The following is a 22,967-nucleotide window of genomic DNA, read 5'->3' on the forward strand; positions in this document are numbered from 1 at the left end:
TTTGGGCCCCTCACTACAAAAAGGACATTGAGTGACTCGAGCGTGTCCAGAGAAGGGCAACGGAGCTGGTGCAGGGTCTGGAGCACAGGTCGTACGGGGAGCGGCTGAGGGAACTGGGGGTGTTTAGTCTGGAGAAGAGGAGGCTGAGGGGAGACCTCATCGCCCTCTACAGCTCCCTGAAAGGAGGGTGCAGAGAGCTGGGGATGAGTCTCTTTAACCAAGTAACAAGCGACAGGAAGGAGGTAATGGCCTCAAGTTGAGCCAGGGAAAGGTTAGACTGGATATTAGGAAGGATTTCTTTACAGAACGGGTTGTTGGGTGTTGGAATGGGCTGCCCAGGGAGGTGGTGGAGTCCCCATCCCTGGAGGGGTTTAAGAGTCGGGTCGACACAGCGCTGAGGGATATGGTGGAGTTTGCTTCAAACTGACTTCAAACTTCCAACTGTCAGTGCAGGGTCAACGGTTGGACTGGATGATCTTCAAGGTCTTTTCCAACCTAGATGATTCTGTGATTCTGTGATATTTTTAGGAACTATTTTTTCACCCCACATTTGCATAGTTTTGCATCTCTGTTTGAGGTTACATATGCACAAAAAACACATGCATCCAGCGGTCACTTCTACGCCGGTCAGAAGTTAAATCATTTAGCACTTCAGGTAGTGCTCTTGCACTAGAGATGATGGCCAGTGCTTGTTTGTAACACATTTGCTTAAAATCAGTGTTTTCCAGAGTGTTTCAAATAGCAGTTATCAATAACTTCTAATAAACACTCGCTCAACATGCACTCATCAGTTCTGGACTACTCAATCATACCACCTGTAGCCATGTGGCTTCAAGGGTGAGTCTTCTCACAGAGTGTTGGAGTGACAGACATTGCTGACACTGGCACTGGAGCATTTTTTCCCAAATCAATGCCGTTATTCATCTCAGGCTGAAAGACTCGGGGGACATTTTCTCCCAATTCATTTTGGTCTCTGAGACGTGCAGTGCTTTCCTGAAGCTTAGCACTAATTCTCAGTGAATGACAACTGGATGTCTTTGCTTTAAAAACAGAAGAAGCTCCTACAGTCATACAGTGGTACCTCCTAATACTTCTCTAGGACATTTCCATCACCTGGCCCAAATTTAGCTCGGAGCCACCGTGCTTTGCTGTAAGCCTTGTTTGACAGGAGATACTGCACCTGAGGTACAGAATAAAGCTCATCAACGCAACTATCCCCCATTTAGCAGAAAACTAACCATGACTGCAGTGTAAAACCCCAGCCACTATTTCCACCAGCTTGCTGGTGTAAATGAGGATAGGGACACATCAACTTACAACATGATGAATGTGGCAATGAACCAAAGGGCACCGGCACCAGCTGTGTGGTGCTTACCTGATAAGCAGTCACCCAGCACAGCCCAACATAAACGTGAGGTGGCTGCCTTTCCTCCTCCCATGGATGAACAGTCTCAGGTTACTCCATGTTCACTGTGGGCAAAAGTGTGGCTCTGCACTGAAAGTTTCACAGCCTTTGATGATTTAATGTGTCTGTACCCTGAGGAAAAGACTAGGTATTCCTGTTTTTCAGTCACAAACGCTGATATTTTTAAAACTCACTTAAGCTCTTCTTTACTCCTTTCCTTTCCACCTTGCTGGCTTAGTCCAGGCTTTGGTCAGGTGAGATGGCTCTGGGAAGCTTTCCCACTGTGGAGGTAGCTACTCCGTTACCTCTGTTACTGTACATTTGTTTAATTAATTGCTCATTTTGTTCCTGAGCTGTTGTGCTGGCCCAGTGCACTTACGGTATGCATGAGTGCCTAAAAGGTGATGAGGCTCCTAGGGATGACTCTGTCCCTTTCATTTATTTATAGAAGTTGAGCACATGATCCCTTATTAATTGCAGGCACCATTCGCTCAGCCTGACTGGAGATAAAGTGGCACAGCCTCCAGCCCCTCTCAGCTGGCACCGACAGCAAGCGAGTCAGTAAGGGCCACGCTGCAGAGAGGACTGATCAGCCTAGATCAGGAAAGCAATTAAACTTTATGTGGCATTTGAACTGTGGACCTGGAGGTGCACAGAATAGCCTTTGGCCACTCTAAGATTTTTTTTTTTTTAAAGTGCTGTGACTACTTAACAGAGGTAATTGTAAGAACATAAATCAAGGGTTCTGTTATTCTTCAGGAGGCCAACATTTATCACAGCAGACCTTAAAATGAATTTGAAGCATAAAAATTATGAGAATTTACGTAGTAAATGACTTATTGTCAACAGGCCATGTAGCAGAAGCTTCAGCAACAGCAGCTGAGAGAAGCAGCCTCATCAGTTTATGGGCTTATATTTAAGCACTGAACTGTGGCAAAAGCTGACAAACGTTTCTTCTGGTAGGACTTCTGGCTTAAACAGCCCAAACCGCCTGTTCTTATCCCTGAGCTGTTTTTTCAGATGTGCCTTGGAGTGAAGTAGGGCCACTTGGTCAGTCTGTGCCACCATCCAACCCCACAAACAACTACTATGGCAAACCAAGGAGAGGGTGGCACAGGGTGGGAAGGGGAGACGGTGTGAGGGGTGCTTGAGCCAGCACCACTGCTAAAAGCCATCCTTGTCAGACTAGGTCCTAGGAGTCCAAAGTCCTGGGATCTTTGCTCCTTTTCTGCCCACAAACAGCTTTGAAGTTTGCTCAAGTGTTGAGCTGGGGATTTCCAGGTGCACTTCATCCACCTTCCCAGTCCCTGGTGTGTGAGCAGGGAGTGGGTACAGTGGGATATTGTGGGGTGGGGATGTGCTACACCCGGGTAAAACATAGTCAATAGAGGTTTCGCTAATGTATGCTTGGAGGGCAGGGGATGAGAGGAGGTGACAAGCAGTTGTCCTCCATAGTAGATCTGTGGGTGAAGGGAGTCAACTGAGGCATAAAACCTTGCCAGGCTACTTCAGGTCCAGTGCAGAGAATTTATTGTCCTGGATCTGGGCCCAAGGACTGCAGCTCTGGCTCTGCTGCTATTTGAGTAGTCTGGGACCAACATTTCACCTGTAGTTCACTTTTCACCATCTGTTAAACATCTTAAGACATTTGTGCTGAACGTCGAACATGCCGAGTTCTGTATCAGCTGGGTTATAATTAATGAGTGGTTATGATGTGGCCGTTGGAAGACTTCCATAGAAAGTGGAGCTTCTTTTATCTGCAACAGCTCTGTTCCCCCTATTCATCCTTCGCATGTTCCCTGTGGGTACGCATAGCTGAATCACACAGTACTGCTCTGGATTTCCTTTTTCGTAAGCACTGCTTTTTTCCAATACAAAAAGGAGATGCCAAAGAAGGTTGTTGACTTCATGTAATTTCTCTGAGGTGCTCAGATACTGAGCTGCTGCGCGTACTCTTGATAGATGAGATTAGATAAAGAAGGAGTGAGATCAAATAGCAGTTTTCTGTTACTACCTTCCAGACAGTTGAGATGGAGCTCAGATACTAATGTGATGGGCATCCTAGAAACACCTAAGAAAGACAGGTCATTGAGAAGCAACTAAATAAACCATTCTCTCCCCCTACAACTGTAGCTACACAGACGCTTTCCCCCATCCCATTAAACTCTTCTCTATTCCCAAGAGGCAGCAGTCTGGGTCTCTATAGGTATAATATTTCTGGCTCTTTTTGTCTGCCTGCAGTGACTGTTGGAAAACTGGGTTTAAAGAGGAGTTTGTAGCAAAATGCAAATTTGGACACATGAAACTTCAGAAATTCATTAGCAAAAATGCTATCCCTTTTAAAATTAGCAAAAATGATGATTCTAATTCCCATGATGTTTGATTAAGAGCTAGGAAGTTTGCGAAGTATACTTCTGCTAACAGACTGAATTTGACAATGTTTTGTGAACTAATCCTATGCCTTGGAAAGGCTTTGATATATACTTTATCTCAGTGAATGGATTCCACAGAGGACAAGTAGTCAGTAGCCTGTTAGCATTAAAGAAGTTCAGAAGAGTGCTGCTCTACTGGGATTTAAATCTTTATCTCAGTGGTGATACTTGCCATCTAATTTTGATCAATAGTCAGAAAAGCATAACTAGCTTCCAGAAAAACTTTCACAGAAATTGTCGTTGGAATTAGTGTTTGATTGAATGCTTGGAAGCATTTTTGGGAGAGATATGGGGACAAGATGGAGAATCAAATCTTCCCACAAGAAGACACAATATTAGAGCAGAATTCTAAGCACTTTCATCCAGAGACATCCCAGGTCATCCTCCTCCTCTGCCCTGTTCCCCTTGTATTCTGACAGACCATTTGCACTCCCTCTAGCAAAACATGTAGTGGATTTGGGACCATGGGATCCACATAAATACAGTTTCCATGGTCTTCCAGGGACTACTTTTCTCCCAGTCTTCTACCTCTGCTGGATCAGAGACTCTTCCCATGATGAGAAACATGCAAAGACTTTTGTGCTTTGGTTCTGAGATCAGTACATTTCAACCATGGTGCCTAAAAGTTAGCAACCAGGGCTGTGCTCTGGGTGTGAGAGACAAACTGCCCTGTGCTCAGATCAGAACCTAGGCTACTGAGCACGCCTGGAGGAGGGTAGCATTTGCAGAAGAGGGTGCTTACAAAGGCTTCCACTGTTTTCTTGAACAAGGACACCTTGCGTACCACAAACTTCTCTTGAAGTTCCTTCTTGAGATAAGTCTCTCCATCCTGGAGATTAGCACACTAAAGAGGCAATGCCTGCAGTAGGGCGAAGAGACGTCCCCCTACACTGAGCCAGCATAGTAGCAACATCACTAGTTACCTGAAGAAATTGTCAGCCAGTGCAGCCGTATGTCTCTAGACTGTGACACTAGTGAGGCTGTATTGCTGTCTGTACTGTTTAGAGCTGCAGTGCCAAAGAATGAAAGTATTCCTAGTACCACATCAGCCAGCTCTGCTCAGGGATGTTCAACACTGAAGTAAGAGGAGAATTCTGGAGTGTCTCATCTCCTGTGGCATCACTGTTTCAGAAATTCTAACATCCTTTCTTTGGGAGGAAGCTTCTGTCTGCCCTTGGTAGCACCAAAAGATTGCTTTGCAAGCTTGTGTTTAGGCCCTGGACCAGTGCCCAGTTTTCAAATCCCACATACTTTGTGCTATGAGGGGTGCCCCTTCTGACCCTGGCATCGCTCTTCCACCTTGGGCTGAGACTACAGAGGTTTGGGCCAGCAACCTCTCCATTACCTCTCCAGTAAGAGTCAGTTCTTCCGACGAGACATGGTCTCCAGAAGTCCCCGGCACAGCGGTGTGCATTCCAGATTCCACTTCAATTATTCACACGGGGCTGCAGCACACTACCTGCCACTCAGACAGCCTCTCTCTCTCACTTTTCTTTTAAATAAGACATGCTCTCCTCTAACCACAGAGAAAGGTCTTGGGAGCTAACATGTATTTACTCTAAGTGGGGTTCTTGATCCTACCCTTTTGGAAAGGAGATCTCCTGCAAGGTATCAGCAGCAACCCCAAAGACAGTTTTGCTGAAGCACATTAGGAGAGACATGCACTATTTGAACTGATTTGGAAATTAAACAAGAGCAAATCTCTATGTCTCTGTCCCTCAGTCTTTGATGACCCTGGGGCCTGCACCTGAGATTTGAGGCACTGATGTTCTGTAGGTTTAAAATACAGTGTTTTCTGTTTTAAAAACACAAGAACACTGTACCTGCAAAGCTGCTTTTTGTGCTGAAGGATTCTCTCTCCTTCACCCTAAGAATCCAAACCGGACTGTTCAAAGCCTGGTCTTAGGGATGCTATTGGTTGCCGGTGACTTGTCAGAAGCACTTTGCTCTTGTGCTCACACACCTCAGAGAAGATCAATGACTGGCATCACTCTACTGGAACCCAGTGAGCAGCAGCCAGCTCTGTGCAGCACAGTTGGCAGGCCACATCTGGGGTTTCTAAACGTACAAATGGTCAGACAGAGAGTCTTTCTGGACTACTAAGAATTATGCAATAGACTAATTAGAGATGACATTTAGAATGGGATTTTCCATTGTAGTCCCAGAAAGTCTCAGATTTCACCTATAAAAGGGGTGCTCTGACAGGCGGCCCAAGGGCCGTGGTTTGCCCACAGAGAATTCCTTTGCTTTGCTGGAAATGGGGAACAGCTGCTATGACAGCACACAAGGCCCAGCAGATGAATGACCCCTACGGTGCCTGTACATAATCAATTATTGAGTCAGGACCTGCCACTGTTGCATCCACATGACCTGCAAGACAGGTTGTGGGGAGAGGGTTGCAGAGGGATTTAGCCAGAATCACCTGGAAAGGCTGCCGTGTCCTACTCAGGGCTAGCATGTGTGGGGGAGCATGCAGTTTGTTTTACACTAGACTGCTAGGTCAGGCAGGATCAGCAAGACAGTAGATCATACAGCTTTTAACTGTGTTCAAATTCTACAGAGCTTTGTAGGAGAAAAAAGGGTGGACTGGCATCAGCTATACCAGTGCTAATAGCATTGACTGTCTTTCTTCTGTGAAGTAATGTACTGGTTATACTGTCTGAGAGCAGATACATTAGCTATACCAAGGCCAAGACACAGTAAGGCTTGGTTTTGCCAAACATCTCCACAGCTGCTTTATAGGCACTTGCTTTTGAGTTTGTGAGCCCTAATTGGATGACCTATGCCCTGGAGTAGCTGGTACTGGAAATGAGATTTGCAGCAGTCAGGGTGCCGAGCAGGAGAATACTGAAGGAAACCAGGAAGGCTGGGGCACGTGTGGAGCCTTACCCTTCCCTAGGATTTAGGTATTTACCTGTGACCTTGAGTTAGGTACTTCTGTACCATGGAGATTGACGGCCCCTGGGGTATTTCCCGAGTGTAGGCATCCCTTTGGACACAAGCAACTGGCTCATCAGCCATGTGCTTGTTGTTGTAACCAACCTAACTATTAAAGCAAGGCACAAAACACAACAGCTGTAACCACTTTCATTCAAAAGCAAGGCTGGAAGAGGAGGCAGCCGCATGCCTCGTGTCATGGCTGGCGGTTAGCACACACACCAGGGAAATGTCAAGAAACAAGCGGTGTTCTTGAATCCTGGTACTGCACATCTGCTTCACAGCCCCTGCAAAGTCTGTACGTTAACCATGGTGCAGCAGGAGCCTGGCAGTAATGCAGAGTGTGTGAAAGCCATCCTGTTTTGCAGTCAGTCAGGCTGTGCAAAGCTCATATTCACATCCCTTTGTGGACACCTGAAATTAGGTTGCACTTTGAACAAAGGCACGTAAGAAAAATGGAACTCTTAGAGCAACTTTTCCTAAATCTCCAGCCCTTCAAAGTCTGTGTCCAGTCAGCCTTGTTTAGCTTATACATAATTAGTACAGACTCATTTGTAACACACTGTATTCATGTACTGCACACCTATCTGATCACGTAACCTCACTGCCTCCTCACACCTCCTCTCTGTCCATCTCCTGCTGTTCCAGTTGAATCACAGCACCAGCTTTGCTAACAGTATGTCTTCGCTGTGGTTTTATGAGGGAATGTCAGTATTAGCAACACCAAATACCCGGCAGTCATGAACCAAGCCACAAAAAGACAAGAGTTTGCTTTAAAAACACATGTTTTTAAGAAGTGTGTAGGTTTCATTCTACCTGACCTTGCATTTCAGTGTTGAGACTCTCTTTCAAGTTTTTCTCCTCCATCACCATGGTTAGAAATAATATTTTGGTCCATGAGCTGGGTGTGCCAGGAACCACTAGATATCTTGAGGCTCATAATGAATTGTTTGGATTGACAATGTTGTTCAGCTGTTTATAAGACTATCTGTCATTTAAATCTGGTGCGCAAAATAATCTGAAGTGGGTAGAAAATGTTGTTGGACTGGAATGGTAGCTGACTGCAAAGGTGTAAAGGGCGGTGAAGGATAAGTGGTGCCAGCTGCCTCCACAGTCCCTCACCTGCCACCACAGGCTTCTTGTATGGCCTTGGGCAAGCCACTTGGCTTCCCTGCGCCTCAGTTTCTTGCCATTGTAAACGGTGGGGCATCTTCTCACTGCACAGAGGTGCTGAGGTATGTTACAAGGGAGGTGAGATGGGACAGTAATGTTTCTAAGATTTGTTCTGCAAGGTCAAAGCAATAGAGAATTAGGGTTATCCTAGATTCAGAAATGGAAATTGTTATGTTAAAACAGTTTCAGAAAACTAGGATATTAAGTAAAATATTTCCCTTCCCCACTCAAAAAAACCCTACAACTTGATTCTGCTACAACAGCTTGTAAAAAAATCTCATTTGTCTTTCTTCTTCAGCTGTTCTGAAATATGAGGGGTTTTTCTCATTTTATTCTGAAATTAAAGCTTCATGAGCATCTTTATCTCGGGATAAAAGAAATCTGCTTGGTTAACATTAATTGGTGGGCCTTCAGTTTAGTTCTCAGTCATCTCTCTCAGAGACAGCAATGAAAATGGTTAAAAAGGTAGTGCCGAGTAGGATACAAAGAGGAGCCTGGCTTCAGAATTTATCAAATTGAATGAATTAGTGGGAAGATCGCTTCAGGTCTTTGCACTTCAGTGCAAATAGCTCTGCATGTCTGCGGTCTGTGGTGCCACCTAAGTTCAGATGAGCTGCTTTAGTGATACCTTCAAACAGTCTGTCTGGTCTCCTTGCAGAAAAGCACAGCCTGGCTTCACCCGTGAGACTCTGCCTTGCAAACCTCAACTTCAGTGGGTCCGTCTGAACCAAGCCAGGGACCCTGTGCCTCCTACAGTGACCCTGGGTTTGGCTGTCTCAGAGCTCACCATAGCCCCCTTCAGCCTCTTTTGCATTTCCCCATTGGTCTGTAACGAAGCTGAGTTATTAACACAATAAAGATGGACCTAAAGGAGAACTAGACTGTGCTCTGTTTTCTAATCAGTCCTCCAAAGCTTTTGTGGGTTAGCAACATGGTTCCACTTTTGACTCATCTCTAGAAATGAGCTTCCTTTCTTTCTGCCAAAAAAGGTGACCTGCCAGCCAGTGTGATGCAAGGTAATTTGTCCTGTTTATCTGATGACTTTGATAAGGTCTAGAGATTACTGCTCTTCCTTCATACTAAAGTACCAGTTTGTTTACACGTTGTAATCCCAATTGACTTTTCTTACAGTGAGAGCTTGAACGTGACAATAATTTAGAAAAAAACTCTTGGTTGTAAAACTAAAAAAGCACTTTAAATATGCTCTTGGTGTCTTTTCTTCCAGATTGCACGTTATCCCTAGTCCTGGCCCCTCTCAGCAGTCACGAGATAAGCTTCGAAGAAACAAGGCCGTTGATTGACGGCTCATTAGAAGTTGCAAGAGCAGCAAAAGGGAGCCTGCCGGCAGCCGAGGCTCGCTGCCTGCCTGGCCGGGAGGCTGCTGGTCAGCGCTGGCCTGAGCAGAACAAAGACCGCGGGAGACACTGAAGGAAAACAACATGAAATTTTCATGGTGCACGAGAAAGGCCAGGTGTAATGGATCAGGGCCAAAGCCTCCCCTGCCCCCGCTGCCCTGCCGCGTAGACTTACTTTCTATATATAGGCACAAACAGAGAGTATAGGTTGTGCCATGCAGCACGTACACGCACTCACGAATTCAGGGAATCCTGACTTCTCTATGCCAGACTGAATTTATCTGTCGATCCATTTATAAATGAAAGTCTCCAAGTACGTATAGTGTTAATACCCGTACATATTAGATGTCACGGCTCCAGCCTTAGACAAGGTCACACACTGAGACAAACTCACCCCTGCAGTGTAAGCCCGGCAAGGTTTACTAGGAATGAATTTGGCTTAACATGCCTGCCTGTAGTTATGTTTGTTTTTACAAATCCTGTTTATCTTTCATGTAAGCATATTCCTCATAGCTAGAAGACTTCTACAAGTCACATGCCAATCCACCTTCAACCCACAAACCAGGATGTCTGACACTTTATCTTCCCTCGGGGCTCTTTCAAGCCCCCAACCCATGCCAGAGGGTGCTTGCTGGTCAGATACCAAAACCCATTCTCACCATGCAGGGCTGGTGACAGCCCTCCCTCAATCCTGAGTGCTGAACAGTAGAGAGGCATTCATAACAGATTAATACAAGGAAAACTGGCCTTTGCTCTTTGTATACAATCTTATCTGGCAATAGCTTCAAGTGATTTTTAGTTGAAATTTTCCAATGGCCTTTTTTTCTTCAAATTCCCTCTTTTCCATGCAGAAGAGTATTCTGTTCAACAGGTAGGTAGGTGTGCTTGATGTTGAAGGTCATGTTATTTTTATTCCTGTAGGTCACCTAGTCAGATTTTTTCTGTAAGTACTAAGAAAAACACAGTTATCTGCCTTATCTAGTAGTTATCTAACTTCTAGTAGTTATCTAATTTCTCGTTATCTTCTAGTTATCTACTTTTCATGAATAGTCAAATACAAGAGTTTCAAATTTATCTTTTGTAAGCTTTTGTGCTAGTAGAAATTTGCTATGCAAGTGGATCAGCATGGCTGCATTGTGTTTGGTTTGGCATTTTAACACATTAAATACATGCAGAATCTTTTGTAGGCTCCTCCAAAATCTGGGACACCCTGGAGAAAACACCAGACTTCAAGAAAAAATTACTAAAAGAAGATAGAGGTGGGCTGCAACAGCTGCTGTTAGACTGTTTAAGTTTAGAAACTCTCACATCCTGCTGGAATTTAGGCAATGTTTCTATTTGCATAAAGACTACAGGTTGAGGAGAGGTAGAATTTTGTGAAATGGATAAACTGAGCCCATAGACATTGTTATGGCATGGGATTTATTTCTAAAACCTAATCCCATGACCTCTGTTCTTCAGTAAGCATAGTTTAATATTAAAATTCCCTTGAGCTAGTAGTGTTTCACGGGCATAAAACTGGGATAAACATGTTTATAATCTAGAGGTTGATTTCAAATCAAGTTACCTTTCCTATAATACATAATAACCTTTTTCACTTCTTTAATATGCTTTCTCTTCAGATCTCAAAGAGTTGTAACGGTGATGCTTAAAATTGTATCTTTACTCACTTCTTTGTTTTGCCTTCTGCTCATGCCAGATCTAATTTTACTTTTGCTTAAGCATTGAATTTACTTGTAATTCTTCAGAAAAACTTCCAAAGTGCTATCTGCTGTAAAACACAATCAATTATAAGGATTGGAGTTTGTATACAAAAATCTGCTGCTTTCAGTAGATGTTTGGGGATGTGGGGTTTGAGAGCTCTGAGAGAATCACCTAACACACAGCTATAGCAGAAAGCCTGCTATATGTGGAGGCAAATACCCTTTCAAAAATTGCTATCGCAGCACAGCGATACACAAAAAGGCACGAGATGTAACCTTTCTCCTATATTGTAAACCACTCCTTCCCTAAGTGGCTGCAGTGAATTGAAAGGAAATATTGAAGCAAGCTGCTCATTCTTCTGGCGTGGGGCTGTGTGGGCTTCCTCGAGCCCCGCGCCACACAAAGGTCCCGGGGGGCCCTGCGCGGGAGCTGCCATATCCCTCCATTGTGATTTCCCTTCGAAAATAGTCCAGTGCTTTACAAAAAGCCCCAAACACAATAGTGTGACTCAGCAGTTTGGATCTGCAGGCCACCAAGCCAGCTCTGTAAAGGTGCCGTTGCTTGTGACTGACAGAGGGGTGATTCCAGTGTCACCTGCTTTTGAACCTCACTTCACAGCCAGCCTTCGGGAAAGGAGTCTCATGCCAGCGCTGCCGCTGGGCTCCCGGCTGTCCTTGGGCAGACCCGTCAGCTAGTGAGAGATGCTGAAATAATAGGTGTTGAAGGAAAACAGAAATAATTGTCAAACCTGCCCCGTGATTTTGGGAGGCCAGCTAGCATCTCAGGCTGGATACCAAAAGTCATTAGGCAGGGACATGAGGTAGCTATCTCAGCTTCCCTCTTCCCTGTCAATACACTAGGTCAGACGCTGGCATGCCTGTCTCTCTCAGTTATCATAACAATACTATTTTTAAAGAACTTTGACAACAGAAAACACCAACTACAGCTAGTAATGCTCTGCAGCAGTACTGGGGGCCAGAGTTGCTGGTCCCCCTCCTCGGCAGGAGAGAGTAAGAGAAAGACAACTGAAAAATGAGATCAGGTGGTAGAAAGCAAAGGGACTGGTGGAACAACAAAGGAGACGAGAGGAAGAAAAGACAAGAGGGGAAACAGCAGTAGCAAACAGCAATGTGAGAAAGAAAAGGTAGCAGAAAACTGTAACAAAAGAGAAGGAAAGAGGAAAAAGAATATGAAAGTTAATTTAACCAGAAATAGTCCTTCTGGTTAGTCCCCCGGGAAGGGGAGCGATGAGTCAGGTCAGGCGGGAGGCTGAGATGCTTCCCCAAGGGGGAACAAGCCAACCCTGAGTCATAAATGCAGAGAGGGCAGCGCTGCCTGTTCATCGCCCTACAGCTCCCTGCACCCCCGCGTTACAGCCAGCCAGAGCTGGGGCCCACAGCTCTCAGCCACTGCCCAGCTCTGCTCGCCCTGGCTTCTCCCCCCTTCTCCTCCTGCCATTCCTCTGAAACCAGCAGTTAGCCTGCTGTTTATGTGACAACCTCACGGAAGCTGTAATTGCCCCAAGTTCGTGGGTACCCGATTGGCTTTCAACCTTCCCATTTTGGTTTCCCCACTTTGTTTTCCCCCTAAGTTTTCCTCTACCCAGAAGTTCTGGGCAAGACTTTTAAATCTGTGGCGATGCTCAGGCAGAAGTCCCCAAGGCACAGAGGGACATTTGAAAAAAGATGGCCATTTGGGGTTTGATACTCTCCAATAAAGTGGTTCTTTGAAATGGTGTGCTATTTATTCAATTGCAGATTGCTTTTTCCATTGAATTTTTCGAAGCCATTAAGTTTATGTCTCCCTTTAAAGATGAGACAACTCTTGTGCTTTGCTGAGTTTTTTTCATCCAGACTGCTCCATTTTCAGTGAGCAACCCCTCAGGTTTTTTTTTTTTCTTCTCACAAAAATAGATCATTTAAAAAATTGGAAGCAAATAATGAAAATTGGTCCAGAGAGTTTCATGTTCTGTTATGAGTTTTCCATATGTGTCAATCTGCTCTGCCTCTGCACGCCCTCAGCATGGGGCAGGCAGGGAGGGATGGGAGTTTGAAGGAAGACAACCTCCCTTTAATGGAATGGACAAAAATACTACTTGCCACCTGCTGGCACCTTTTGAAGGAGCTCGGTATGTTTTCCACCACAGTATTGTTCACACCTTACACCTGTAGAACCTGAAGCACCAGGCGAGCGATCTACAGGATCCCACTGTAGTGGTGTGCCTTTGGCAGAGAGGGGATGCAGGTGTTGCCTCCTGACTTCCCTGCCCTCCGTGTCTCTGCCTGCCCTGTCAGGCCTGGCAGTGGGTGACCTGCTGGATTTCCATGAGGGAGCCATAAAAATGAAGCAAAGATTGTAAGAAAGAAACAGTAAACAACACCTCTCCAGATTTAAGGAGAGACTTTACTGTAGTTTTGTAAGAGGATCTCATCTATCTCTTTAATAAGTAAAGAATTTGGGTGACACAGGACCTTCTTGTCTCCAGTGGAGGACATTTTTTCCCGGGGAACCTGAAGCTCAGTTATTAAAAATGAAAATCTGTCTCAGCCTTTCAACTCAGTTCTTGGAAACAGCAGCTGTTAAAAAGGGGCCAAACTGAGGGACACTTTCCAGATAAAGCTTTCCTGCGATCTTGGTACCAGGACGGCTGCATCCGGCTGCACGGAGGAGAAGAGGTGAGCTATGATGCTTGTTACATATCACACAGAAAATGCTGCGTTTCCTCTTAGGTCCTACCTACGTGGAGTGCTGAGCTGCACATTCACATGTCAAGACCAAAGAAAACTCTCTTTCCAAAACTGCCTGGTGCAACTCCCCAGGCTGCTGTGGGAAATGGGTTTTCACGAGCATTAGAGGTACTGCAATGAACTGGTGAATCGCTAGCTGCAAACATTCCTTCAGAAAAATTGTAAGGCGTCTTGTTCTGCCAAGTTATTTTCAGACTTACTTTCCAGGTTTTAAGATTTGTCAGAAAGTTGTTTTTTTCTACCCAAACTGTAAAAGTCTATCTATTCTAGTTTTACTGGAATTTGGAGATGATTTGCCACTGGGAGAAGAATAAGGTCCTGAGTTTTGTGTTAGTCCTCAAAAGTATACATTTAAAAAATTACATTTACAATGAATACAGTGAAAACAAAAAGTCAAGGAAGTAAAAGGATATTTTTCTACAAAAAGTGGAATTTTTTTTGCCTTCATAGCAATCTTTAATTTTTGTGTTTTATAAAAAAACTTCTAACACAAGGAAAATTTATTAGATCATTAAATGGAGACAATAAAAACAAAGATCAAAAAGTACTTTAAGGCTATTCTGTGGGTGGTGAATCAGAGGACGTAGATTTACATGTGAAAACGGAGGACCTGAATTTACAAAGGTGTCTCTAGCCAGAGATTCTGCTCAAAGGTATTCTGAATATTCAACATCCTGTAAGCCCTTTATGAAACTGATAGGGAAACCTGCAAAGAAATGCAGTTATTTTTATATTTTTCTATTCTATATTTTTAATATTTATCTTTTTAGATATTTTTAATAGATAGATAACAATGTGAAGCACTCAGCAGCTTCTAGCACTAGAAGTTCCTTTTGAACTACTGGCAGAATTAGGCAATTCTGGGTTTATTCCCACTCTTACTTTCTAGCTTCAGGTTAAACTTTATTGCACCTAGGACTTAATGCTCCACTGTGCTGAATGCCCTGAACAGTCCTGTATTGCAATAGAAAACATAAACATTCAGTGCTAGGGGTCAAGTTTCTCTGCTTTATCTTCACGTTCAGCATAGCTGAGCTCCACTTTTTCCACCATTTTCCATTCCATGTTTCTGAGGTCAAACCTCAAGAAGTAACGCTGAGCATTTACCAAAATAAATGCAGTAAGTCAATACCCTCTATTGGTTCCAGCCAAAGATCCACATAGCCTAACATTCAATCTTTGGCAGTTCTTTGGCAAAATGCATGACACACGTAAGCGATGTTCCTCTTCTGTAAGATGGGAATAGTAATACGGGGACCACGTATAATGTGCTTTGTTAGGATCTGATTCTGCAAGGCCTTCTCTATTTTATGTCCTGTGAGTAGCACTGAGCATAATGAAAAATCAGGGAATTTAGAATCTGTGTATGTGCCCCAAGACAGGTTGATTATTGTCATTCGTTTAAAAAACACTGGAAAAATAGACTGGGGATTTTTTTTTAAATGTAATTAAAATTTATCATTTTGAACTTGTTATTTCAAAAGAATTTTGCACCCAAGCTGATTCACACTGGCACGGGGTCTCATCCTTGGTTGAGATATTCAAAAGCCGTCTGGACATGGTCATGAGCAATGGTAGGTGGCCCTGCTTGAGCAGGGGGTTGGACCAGATGGCCTCTGGAGGTCCCTTCCAGCCTCAGCCCTTCTGTCGCTCTGTGATAACAGAGTTCCGGAATCAAACAATCTCATCCAGGCAGGGAGCCCTTGCAGGCAGTGAAGAGTGTGGTGTCTTCAAGCCCCAAGGTTACACGTTAGCTAGATGTGACGTTTAACAGCACCGTAACTTTTCATGCAGTGATACAGGGGAAAGACCTAATTCTGCCCAGCACTTGATATATCTGGTGAATCCTAAGTATCTTCAGTGTCCATTACCAATCACACTCAAAAAAATTTTCGGAATTTTAGAGTTAGATCTTAGTCCTATGAAGTCAAGGAGTGGATCAGGCCTTTACAGAGTCAGGCTGCAACTCTGTAAATATCAGATAGATTTTATTTCAATATCGAGTACAGTCCCCTTATGAAATCCAGAAGAAGCAGATGCAGCAGAGTCAAACATCTGAGGGAGTTTATGCTGCAGGAGTTGGTCCTTGATACAAGAGGGAAAGATGACAAAGGAAGGAGAAGCAGACTCATGAGATGGGAAAAAGTAGAAGAAAGAGGAGTACAAAATCAGGAGGAAAAGACAGGCAATGGAAGAAAGCCAGAGATGTGACCCCAATGCATTTTTTGGTCCCTTTTTTCAATAAAAGGGAAGAAAAATCTTCATGGGAACTTTCCCCTAAATTATTAGCCACTGTAGAAATTCTGTTTTGTTGCCTCTGTAGAATTAGACAATTCCTTAGAGAAAATGAAATTGTATAGCAAGTCCTTTTGAGAGGAGAGGAAAGAAAGGAAGAAAGGAAGGAAGAAATGATGAAAGAAAGGACAAAAGAAAGAAAGAGAAAGAACGAGGAAGAGAGAAAGAAAAAGAGAGAAAGAGAAAGAGAGAAAGAGAGAAAAAGAGAAAGAGAGAAAGGGGGGAGGGAGGGAAAAAGGGAAGGAAAGAAGGAAAGAAGGAAAGAAGGAAAGAAGGAAAGAAGGAAAGAAGGAAAGAAGGAAAGAAAGAAAGAAAGAAAGAAAGAAAGAAAGAAAGAAAGAAAGAAAGAAAGAAAGAAAGAAAGAAAGAAAGAAAGAAAGAAAGAAAGAAAGAAAGAAAGAAAGAAAGAAAGAAAGAAAGAAAAGAAAAGAGAGAAAGAAAGAAAGACTGAGTTCAGGATGAGTCCAGCATACAAGATGATGTTCAGTGATACACAGAAGTGTGCACACCTCAAGCCCAGTTGTCAGTATTTCCCTCAGCCCATTGCCTCTGAGGCCATGAGGGAATTTGCAGAGCTGACAGTAGAAACACTGAATGGAAAATGCAGACACCTGTCTTCAGCGTTTGCAGTAGGAGTCAAGTACAGCACCCCAAGAGAGGATGAAGCATTTTCCCAGGGCAGTGACATTACCTGGGGAGAAAAAGAGTGGTTCAGATTTGGTTTCAGAAAAATGAAAAGGAGCAACCCTGGCAAGCTGCCTTAAAATTTGCTCCCTTCAGAAGAAAACCCCAACAACAATACCATCTCTCTATTATTTATAGTCAGCAAGAGTTCCTGCTCCCAAATACACCTTTTAAAACGTGCAATTGTTTTTCCTACCAGCACTGGGTGCTGACCCCAGTGAGCTCTTCCACCAGGCCAGAGGCAGGCCTTCTCCAAGAGGCTGGCTCATGTGAGGAATGCACAAGGACAGTCAAAACCTGAAATTCAAGCTGGGCTTTTTCTGCCTCACACAACAGTAAAATGTGGCAGAACAGAGTAAGTCTGTTGATATTTGTCAGGGCAGAAGACAGTGTTTTCCACTCGTCAGCACTCAGATTGAGCCCCTTGAAAAATCATCCCATTGACTAATGTTCTTAAGATAACAAAATAAACAGAACCAACCCCGAAGGTTTTTCTTGTTCATCCTTTGCTTTATGATCCATGAGGCTACCCTTAATTTCCCTATCCCAACCATGAGAGCTAGAAAAATAGAAAAATGGAAATGAAAACTGAGCTCATGAGACAAGACTACCCCCACCAAAGTCAAGTTGGCCCTGTGTGGGTTTCAGAGCCCACCCAGGCAGAGCAGCTCACAAGACCCATGCCTAAGATCACAATGTACTCTGCAATTACAGCACAATGCTGACAATAGTGTTTTGTCAGTAAAATAAGAAGAAATAATTCTGAAGACACATGGGGGATATGTGGGGGGGAGCTAACTAAATAAAAGAAGCAATTTTGTTCACTAGTCTTCTGAGCAGTAGAGCAGGCTGACAGAAGGGTTATAGGATGGCACGGTATTTCCCTCCACAGATGTCACAGGGACACTACTGCACGTGATTTAAGATTAATCTCTTAAATCAAAATGCCACCATGTACACTAATGAGCAAAAACTCTGGCAGAGTATCCGTCCCTGGGGCTCCCGCTCCCAGGTAAGAAGCTTGTCTCCATGCTATTGTCGAAACTCTCTCAGCAGAGTGCGGTGAGGTTGGTGGTATAACTTGCCCCCGGTTCACAATTTTCCATTTCAGACTCGCTGTCTCTGTCTTGGTTTCGGTCTATTTACTCGGAGCCATTTCTTAACAATGTCTAATTTCCTCAAGGAATCCCTCTGAGTCCCCTCTCTTAGAAATGCTGCCATATCTTTTTTTTTAATCACTGAAAGGCACAAATACCCTTCCTGAGCTCTCTTACCATCCAGTCTGATTAATACATAGATTTCAGTTTCCATACATTTTCTACACAGTAGGAGTTCCCAAAACGCAGCCTCTGGGGATATAAAGTGTGGCCCCAACTGCAGCTCAATGAGATGAAAACAAAGCCGATCAGGTACTGTTTTTACTGTTAATGAGCCTAACCAGCAGGCAGTTATTACTCAGTCTGGAAGACATAAGCGGTTGGAATCATAGCACATTCATTTTTTATTTATAGCGATGCACGTTCAAATTAGAAGTGGCCCTCCAGCAGCTGGCATTTTGCCAGGGCCTGACCATCAGTGTGATAAAATTTGAACATCTTGAAGATATAGAATGCCTTTTGTTGCTTTTTTTTCCTTTAATGGCATTCTTCTCCCCTCCTACTCGCAACTCCCTTGATTATCAAAAGTGAACAATGAGGCTTAATTAATTTAGAATCCTGGCCCTTACTGAAAATGAAAGAAATTAGTCCTTTTTCTTTCTCACTTGGTGGTGAGGTGCAAGTCAGATATGAACTGATCTCATAATAAAGCAAAAGCTCAAGCCTTCTGGCAAATAAAAGAGTAGAAATGAACCTTGGACAAGAACCATAAAGAAATGGGTTCTTGGAGAGGATGCATGTTATTAGCCTGTTGATCTATTAATGGCAACTGTAAATACCTCACCCTGAATCACAGCAACTCTGAAACATTTAACTGGAGAGGCTCACAGAGCCTGGCCAGGAGAATATGATACGAGGAACCCGCAGTCATTTGCCTCACCTTGCTAGTCATCAGTTTCCAATCTAACCCCTCCCCTAAGTTTAAGTTACAAACCCCAATAACTGCGTGGCAGACTTGACAGCAATTAACATTACTCAGCTGCCATCTGGGTTTTAAAATCTCCCTTCCAAGTGATCTTGTTACGTAGGTTTTAGAAACAGCCCGACAGGGTGCTGCTCTGCACTGAGGAGCTGGGTTCTGCCTCTGAGTTAAGTGAGATTGTGCTATTGATTTCAGGGAGCGCTGATAAATCAACAGCGGAGAAAGGGAAAAGAGCACCGAGCTGTTGTTCGGAGCGTGAGGCTTGGTTTTTTGTTTTTTCTTAATCTTCTCAGTGAGGGGGGTTAACAGAAAGCACTACTGAGGTTTTATCCTGATTAGCTCAGTCCTGTGTATCCCTCCTAAACAGGAAGGGGCATGACATGCTGCAAAGCACTCCCCGACCCTCACGCCTCAATCTTCAGACTTTAAAAGTCAAGGAGAACTTTCTAAGTCATTGTAAGTCAAGAAATAAGAGTTTTGCCCACAAGAACCTAGCTGGAGTCAAACTCCCATCAGTTTTAAACCCAGCCCAGCCGTGTGGGCAGCCCTCGGCCCGGGGCGATTGCTGTGGCTGTAGGATCAGGCCGGGCGCTGCAGCTCCAGGGGCCCTCGTCCCAGCAGCGAGTCCGGCTGAAGGCTGACAGACAAAAACACTTATTTCCTTCCTGCTCCCACCTGAAGCGGGATGGAGCAATTTATTTTCCCGCACAGACCAGGGATAGAAAACCAGTTTTCAGGCGGCGGCTGCTCTCCGCGTTACGCAGCCCGGCCTCTGGGCCCCCTCCTCCGCCTCCCTCCCGCTCCCGGCCCCGATGAGGCGAGAGGCGAGCCGAGCGCGCGGGAACCCCCCCAGCACGCGCCCGGCCGGCTTCTGCGAGCGGGCAGCCGGTGGGGTGACACGCGGCCGCGCCCCCGGGGGGCCGGGCCAGGGGCGAGTCCCGCCCCGCCGCGCCCCGCCCCGCCGCGCCCCGCCCCTCGCCCTCAGTCGCTCCCCTCCCCCGCCGGGCCGGGCCGGGGCGCGGAGGCTGCCCCCGGCGGCGCGGCGCGCCCCGCCTCCCTGCTCCCATTGGCCGGTCGGCGGGCGGGGGCGGGGCGCGGAGCGGCGGGGGCGGGGCCGCCGTCAGCTGTTCGCGGTCCGCCCGGCGGCGGCGGCGGCAGTTTGGCGGTGGGGAGGCGCGGCGGCGGTTCCCGGGACGGCCCGGCCCCGCGGGACGCCCGTCCCGCTTCTCGGTGAGTGCCCGGGAGGCCCCTCCGCCGCTGGTGGCCGGCCCCCTCCGAGCCAGGTCTGCGGTCAGTGCGGCGCCGAGGCCGGGCGCGATCGTGACAGGGAAGGGGGTTCGCCCCGGGGCAGCCTCGTCCCGGCTGGGCGCTGCGTGGCGGCTCCCGCCCGGCGTCCCGCGGCCTCCGGGCGGGCGGAGAGAAGCGGGGGGAGCGAGCGGGCTGGGAGCGAGCCCGGTGGGCACCGAGAAGGCAGCGATCCGCTTGGGGTGGGCAGCGGCTGAGGACCGGCTGCCAGCGCAGCCCCTCCCGGGCCGCCCCGCCGGGCTCGGCTGCCTGGTTCCCCGGCGCTGCCCGGAGGAGCCGCGCTTAAACCGCTGAGCCGGGGTTAAATCAGCGGCGTTGGAGCCCGGGAGGGGAAGAGTTAAAAGCAGTTGGCGGTGCCGAAGCGAGGCCGGCCAGCTTTGTTTTGGGAAGCTGGCACGCACGTGTGTGCTGAGCCCTCCCTCCGGCTCCGGCCCTCCGCCTGTCAGGGCGGGCGGGCGGCGGCGCGGCCGGGCCTCGGCTGGGGGGCCGGTGGCTCTCTCGTGGCGGCGCCGTGGGTCGGACGCGGCGCGGAGGAGGAGGCGCGGGCCGCGCTGTCCCTGCGCCCGCTCCCGGCCGGGCCCCCCCAGCACGGCTGCTGCGGGGTGTCGCTCCCGGGCGGGGCTCGGCAGCTCCCAGGACGAGCCGCGCTTACCTGAGTGAGCTGTAGGATGAGTTACCCCTTCTGCTTCGGCGTTCTCTCCTCAGCGTTTCCTAAGAGCTCTGCAGAGAGGACGGACCGGCCTTCCGGAGGTCGAGTAAAACTTTTCGCTCTCCAAACCTGCTTTTGCTTGTGGGTTTGCTCTGCCGGCCAGCTTTGTGCCTTTGTTGCGCTTTCTTGCGCTGAATGCCCGCGTCCCAGTGGGGCTCTGGCGGATGAGATCTGGCGAGTCTTGCTGCAAAGATAAAACACGTTATCGCCCGGCCTTTCTATCAGGTGGTGGCGATCCCGCAGCAGGGCTGGCAGGACATCATCTGTGCCGGCGTCTCAGGACCAGTAACCCCTTTCTGTGACCTGTAACTCCTTTCGGCGTGCCGCTGTAAGCCACGGATGAGACTGTTAGGAGCGCTGTGCCGCGCTAGTGCTGCTGTCATCCCGCGGGGCTGGGACTTGTTCTGCTCTGCAGACTCGTCTTCGGGAGTTGTGGCTGGCCCAAGTGAACTGCTGAGGTGCAACAGCTTAACCGTAGTGCCCCCGAGTTAGAGCACTGCACAAGTAGTTGTGGCACTGCTCTGTTCCTTTGTCTCTTGTAGCGTGCTGGGGTTGTGAGTGCTGCTCACCTGGGGGGAGATGGGAGCACCAAGGGGAGCATTGAACACATCCTTATAAAATTATTATTAATATCTCCTTCAGGCCTGAAATTCCTCTTGCTAGTCTTCCGTTCTGTTAAATGCTTCGCAAACCAGAGCAAAGGAAGAGACATGAAGAGTTGAATTTCACTGCCTTGTTTGGAACTGGGTGGAAATCCTGGAGATGGATCTCTTAGGAGACTGTCTTCCAATGGGGTTAGATGCACAGGTAACAGCAAAGGGACTTGTGTCTTTTTTGTTAAATCTGCTTCTAATTACTGTATGTTTGGAAAGAGCTCTGAAATAGTGATTTAGGGTTTGTTGGAGTTTTATTCCCCACCATCTTTGTCCAACTTTGTGCTGCAACAGAGCTCAGGAGTGTTTACTATGGCAGCTACAAATGTCCTGCTTTAAGCACTGACACCAGCAATGTGTTTTATTTAGTAGTAGGGTGAACCAATGCACTGACAGTGCATGCAGGCTTGAGGGTAAGAGGGGTAATGAAGTGACCAAGCGTTGCTGAATTTGGGACATGTCTTAAGCTGAGGAAAGAAATGAGAAGTTGAAAGGAAGGTTGGCCCTTATAGGGAGAAATTATGGAGAGCTTCACAGAAACGGTTTTGTCTGCTCTTGAGTTTTGCCACTGTTGGGATTTCTTAAAAATCTGGCCTTGCAGCCTTGTGATTGCAAGAGCTTTTCTTCATCAATAAGTAATAGATGGGAAAAAGTGAGTGGGGCACACCATAAATTTCAAATACATCAGGCCAAAGCAAAGCAGTTCCCAAAGAAGCTGACTGACACCAGACAATTTGAAGGATTGGGGTTGCTTTCTAAAACAATGTCTTTTCAGTTCCTATGTGCTGAGGTTGGGGGTTGGTGCTCTTCTTGTGACCAGTTGTGGAATTGGGGCCAAGGGTGGACTCAGACATGTGTGAACTTTGTCTCTCTCTGACCCAGTACTCTAGACTTTCCACAGAGCTCTGACCTTCACCACTGAGTCACTCACCTCTCCTGCCCATGCCGATGGGCAGCACTGGCCAGGAGGCAGGCAGGGATGGAAGAACGAGCTGTGTTTAACTCTGCTGGAGCAGAAGGCATTCTCTCCAGGACAATGTTATTGTCGTGTCTTAGCTGTTTCCTCAAATGTCCCTTTATTGCAGGAGCAATGGATCGCCCGAGCTACCTGGAAGAGGACTATTCTAGCCTGGATGGGCTGGACGATGACGTGTTTCACTCTGATGACTTTGGACTTGCAGGTCAGCCTGGTGAAATGACTGCAACTGGCATTTTCACACAGAACCAGTCCTACAGCTGCCTTCTGGGGAGGTTTCAACTATTCCCCCTCACACACTGCTGTGGTCCCGGTATCAGGCATCCTGAGCAGCAGGACAAGGCAACTCAAACACTCAGCCCGTCCTCTTCCAGTCAGGATGTTATGTTGCCTTGTGGAGTCACTGAAGAGCCCCGGAGACTCTTCTATGGTAAGAGCACTCCAGTGTCACCAGCTTTGCACCAAGGAAACTGTCCCTTTAGCACTTCCCTGATCAAGCAAGGTTTCTTTCAT

General features: G+C 46.6%; 1 protein-coding gene across 3 annotated transcripts in view; it reads left to right on the top strand.

The window, feature by feature from the left end:
• Positions 1-19,950: 19,950 nt before the first annotated feature.
• The window catches only part of BMF (Bcl2 modifying factor), a 38,257-nt gene continuing 35,240 nt past the window's right edge, over positions 19,951-22,967 (top strand). For 2 of the 3 annotated variants that reach the window (XM_074909119.1, XM_074909120.1), the window contains exons 1-2: positions 19,951-20,041; positions 22,564-22,884. In XM_074909119.1, coding sequence (XP_074765220.1) covers positions 22,569-22,884 — 316 coding nt within the window. In that variant the 5' untranslated portion in view covers positions 19,951-20,041; positions 22,564-22,568. Of the gene's footprint in view, positions 20,042-22,563; positions 22,885-22,967 lie in introns of those variants that run through there. The other variant, XM_074909121.1, reaches the window with a different exon arrangement.

This window comes from Athene noctua, chromosome 6 (assembly GCF_965140245.1).
Source record: "Athene noctua chromosome 6, bAthNoc1.hap1.1, whole genome shotgun sequence".
Lineage (NCBI taxonomy): Eukaryota > Metazoa > Chordata > Aves > Strigiformes > Strigidae > Athene > Athene noctua.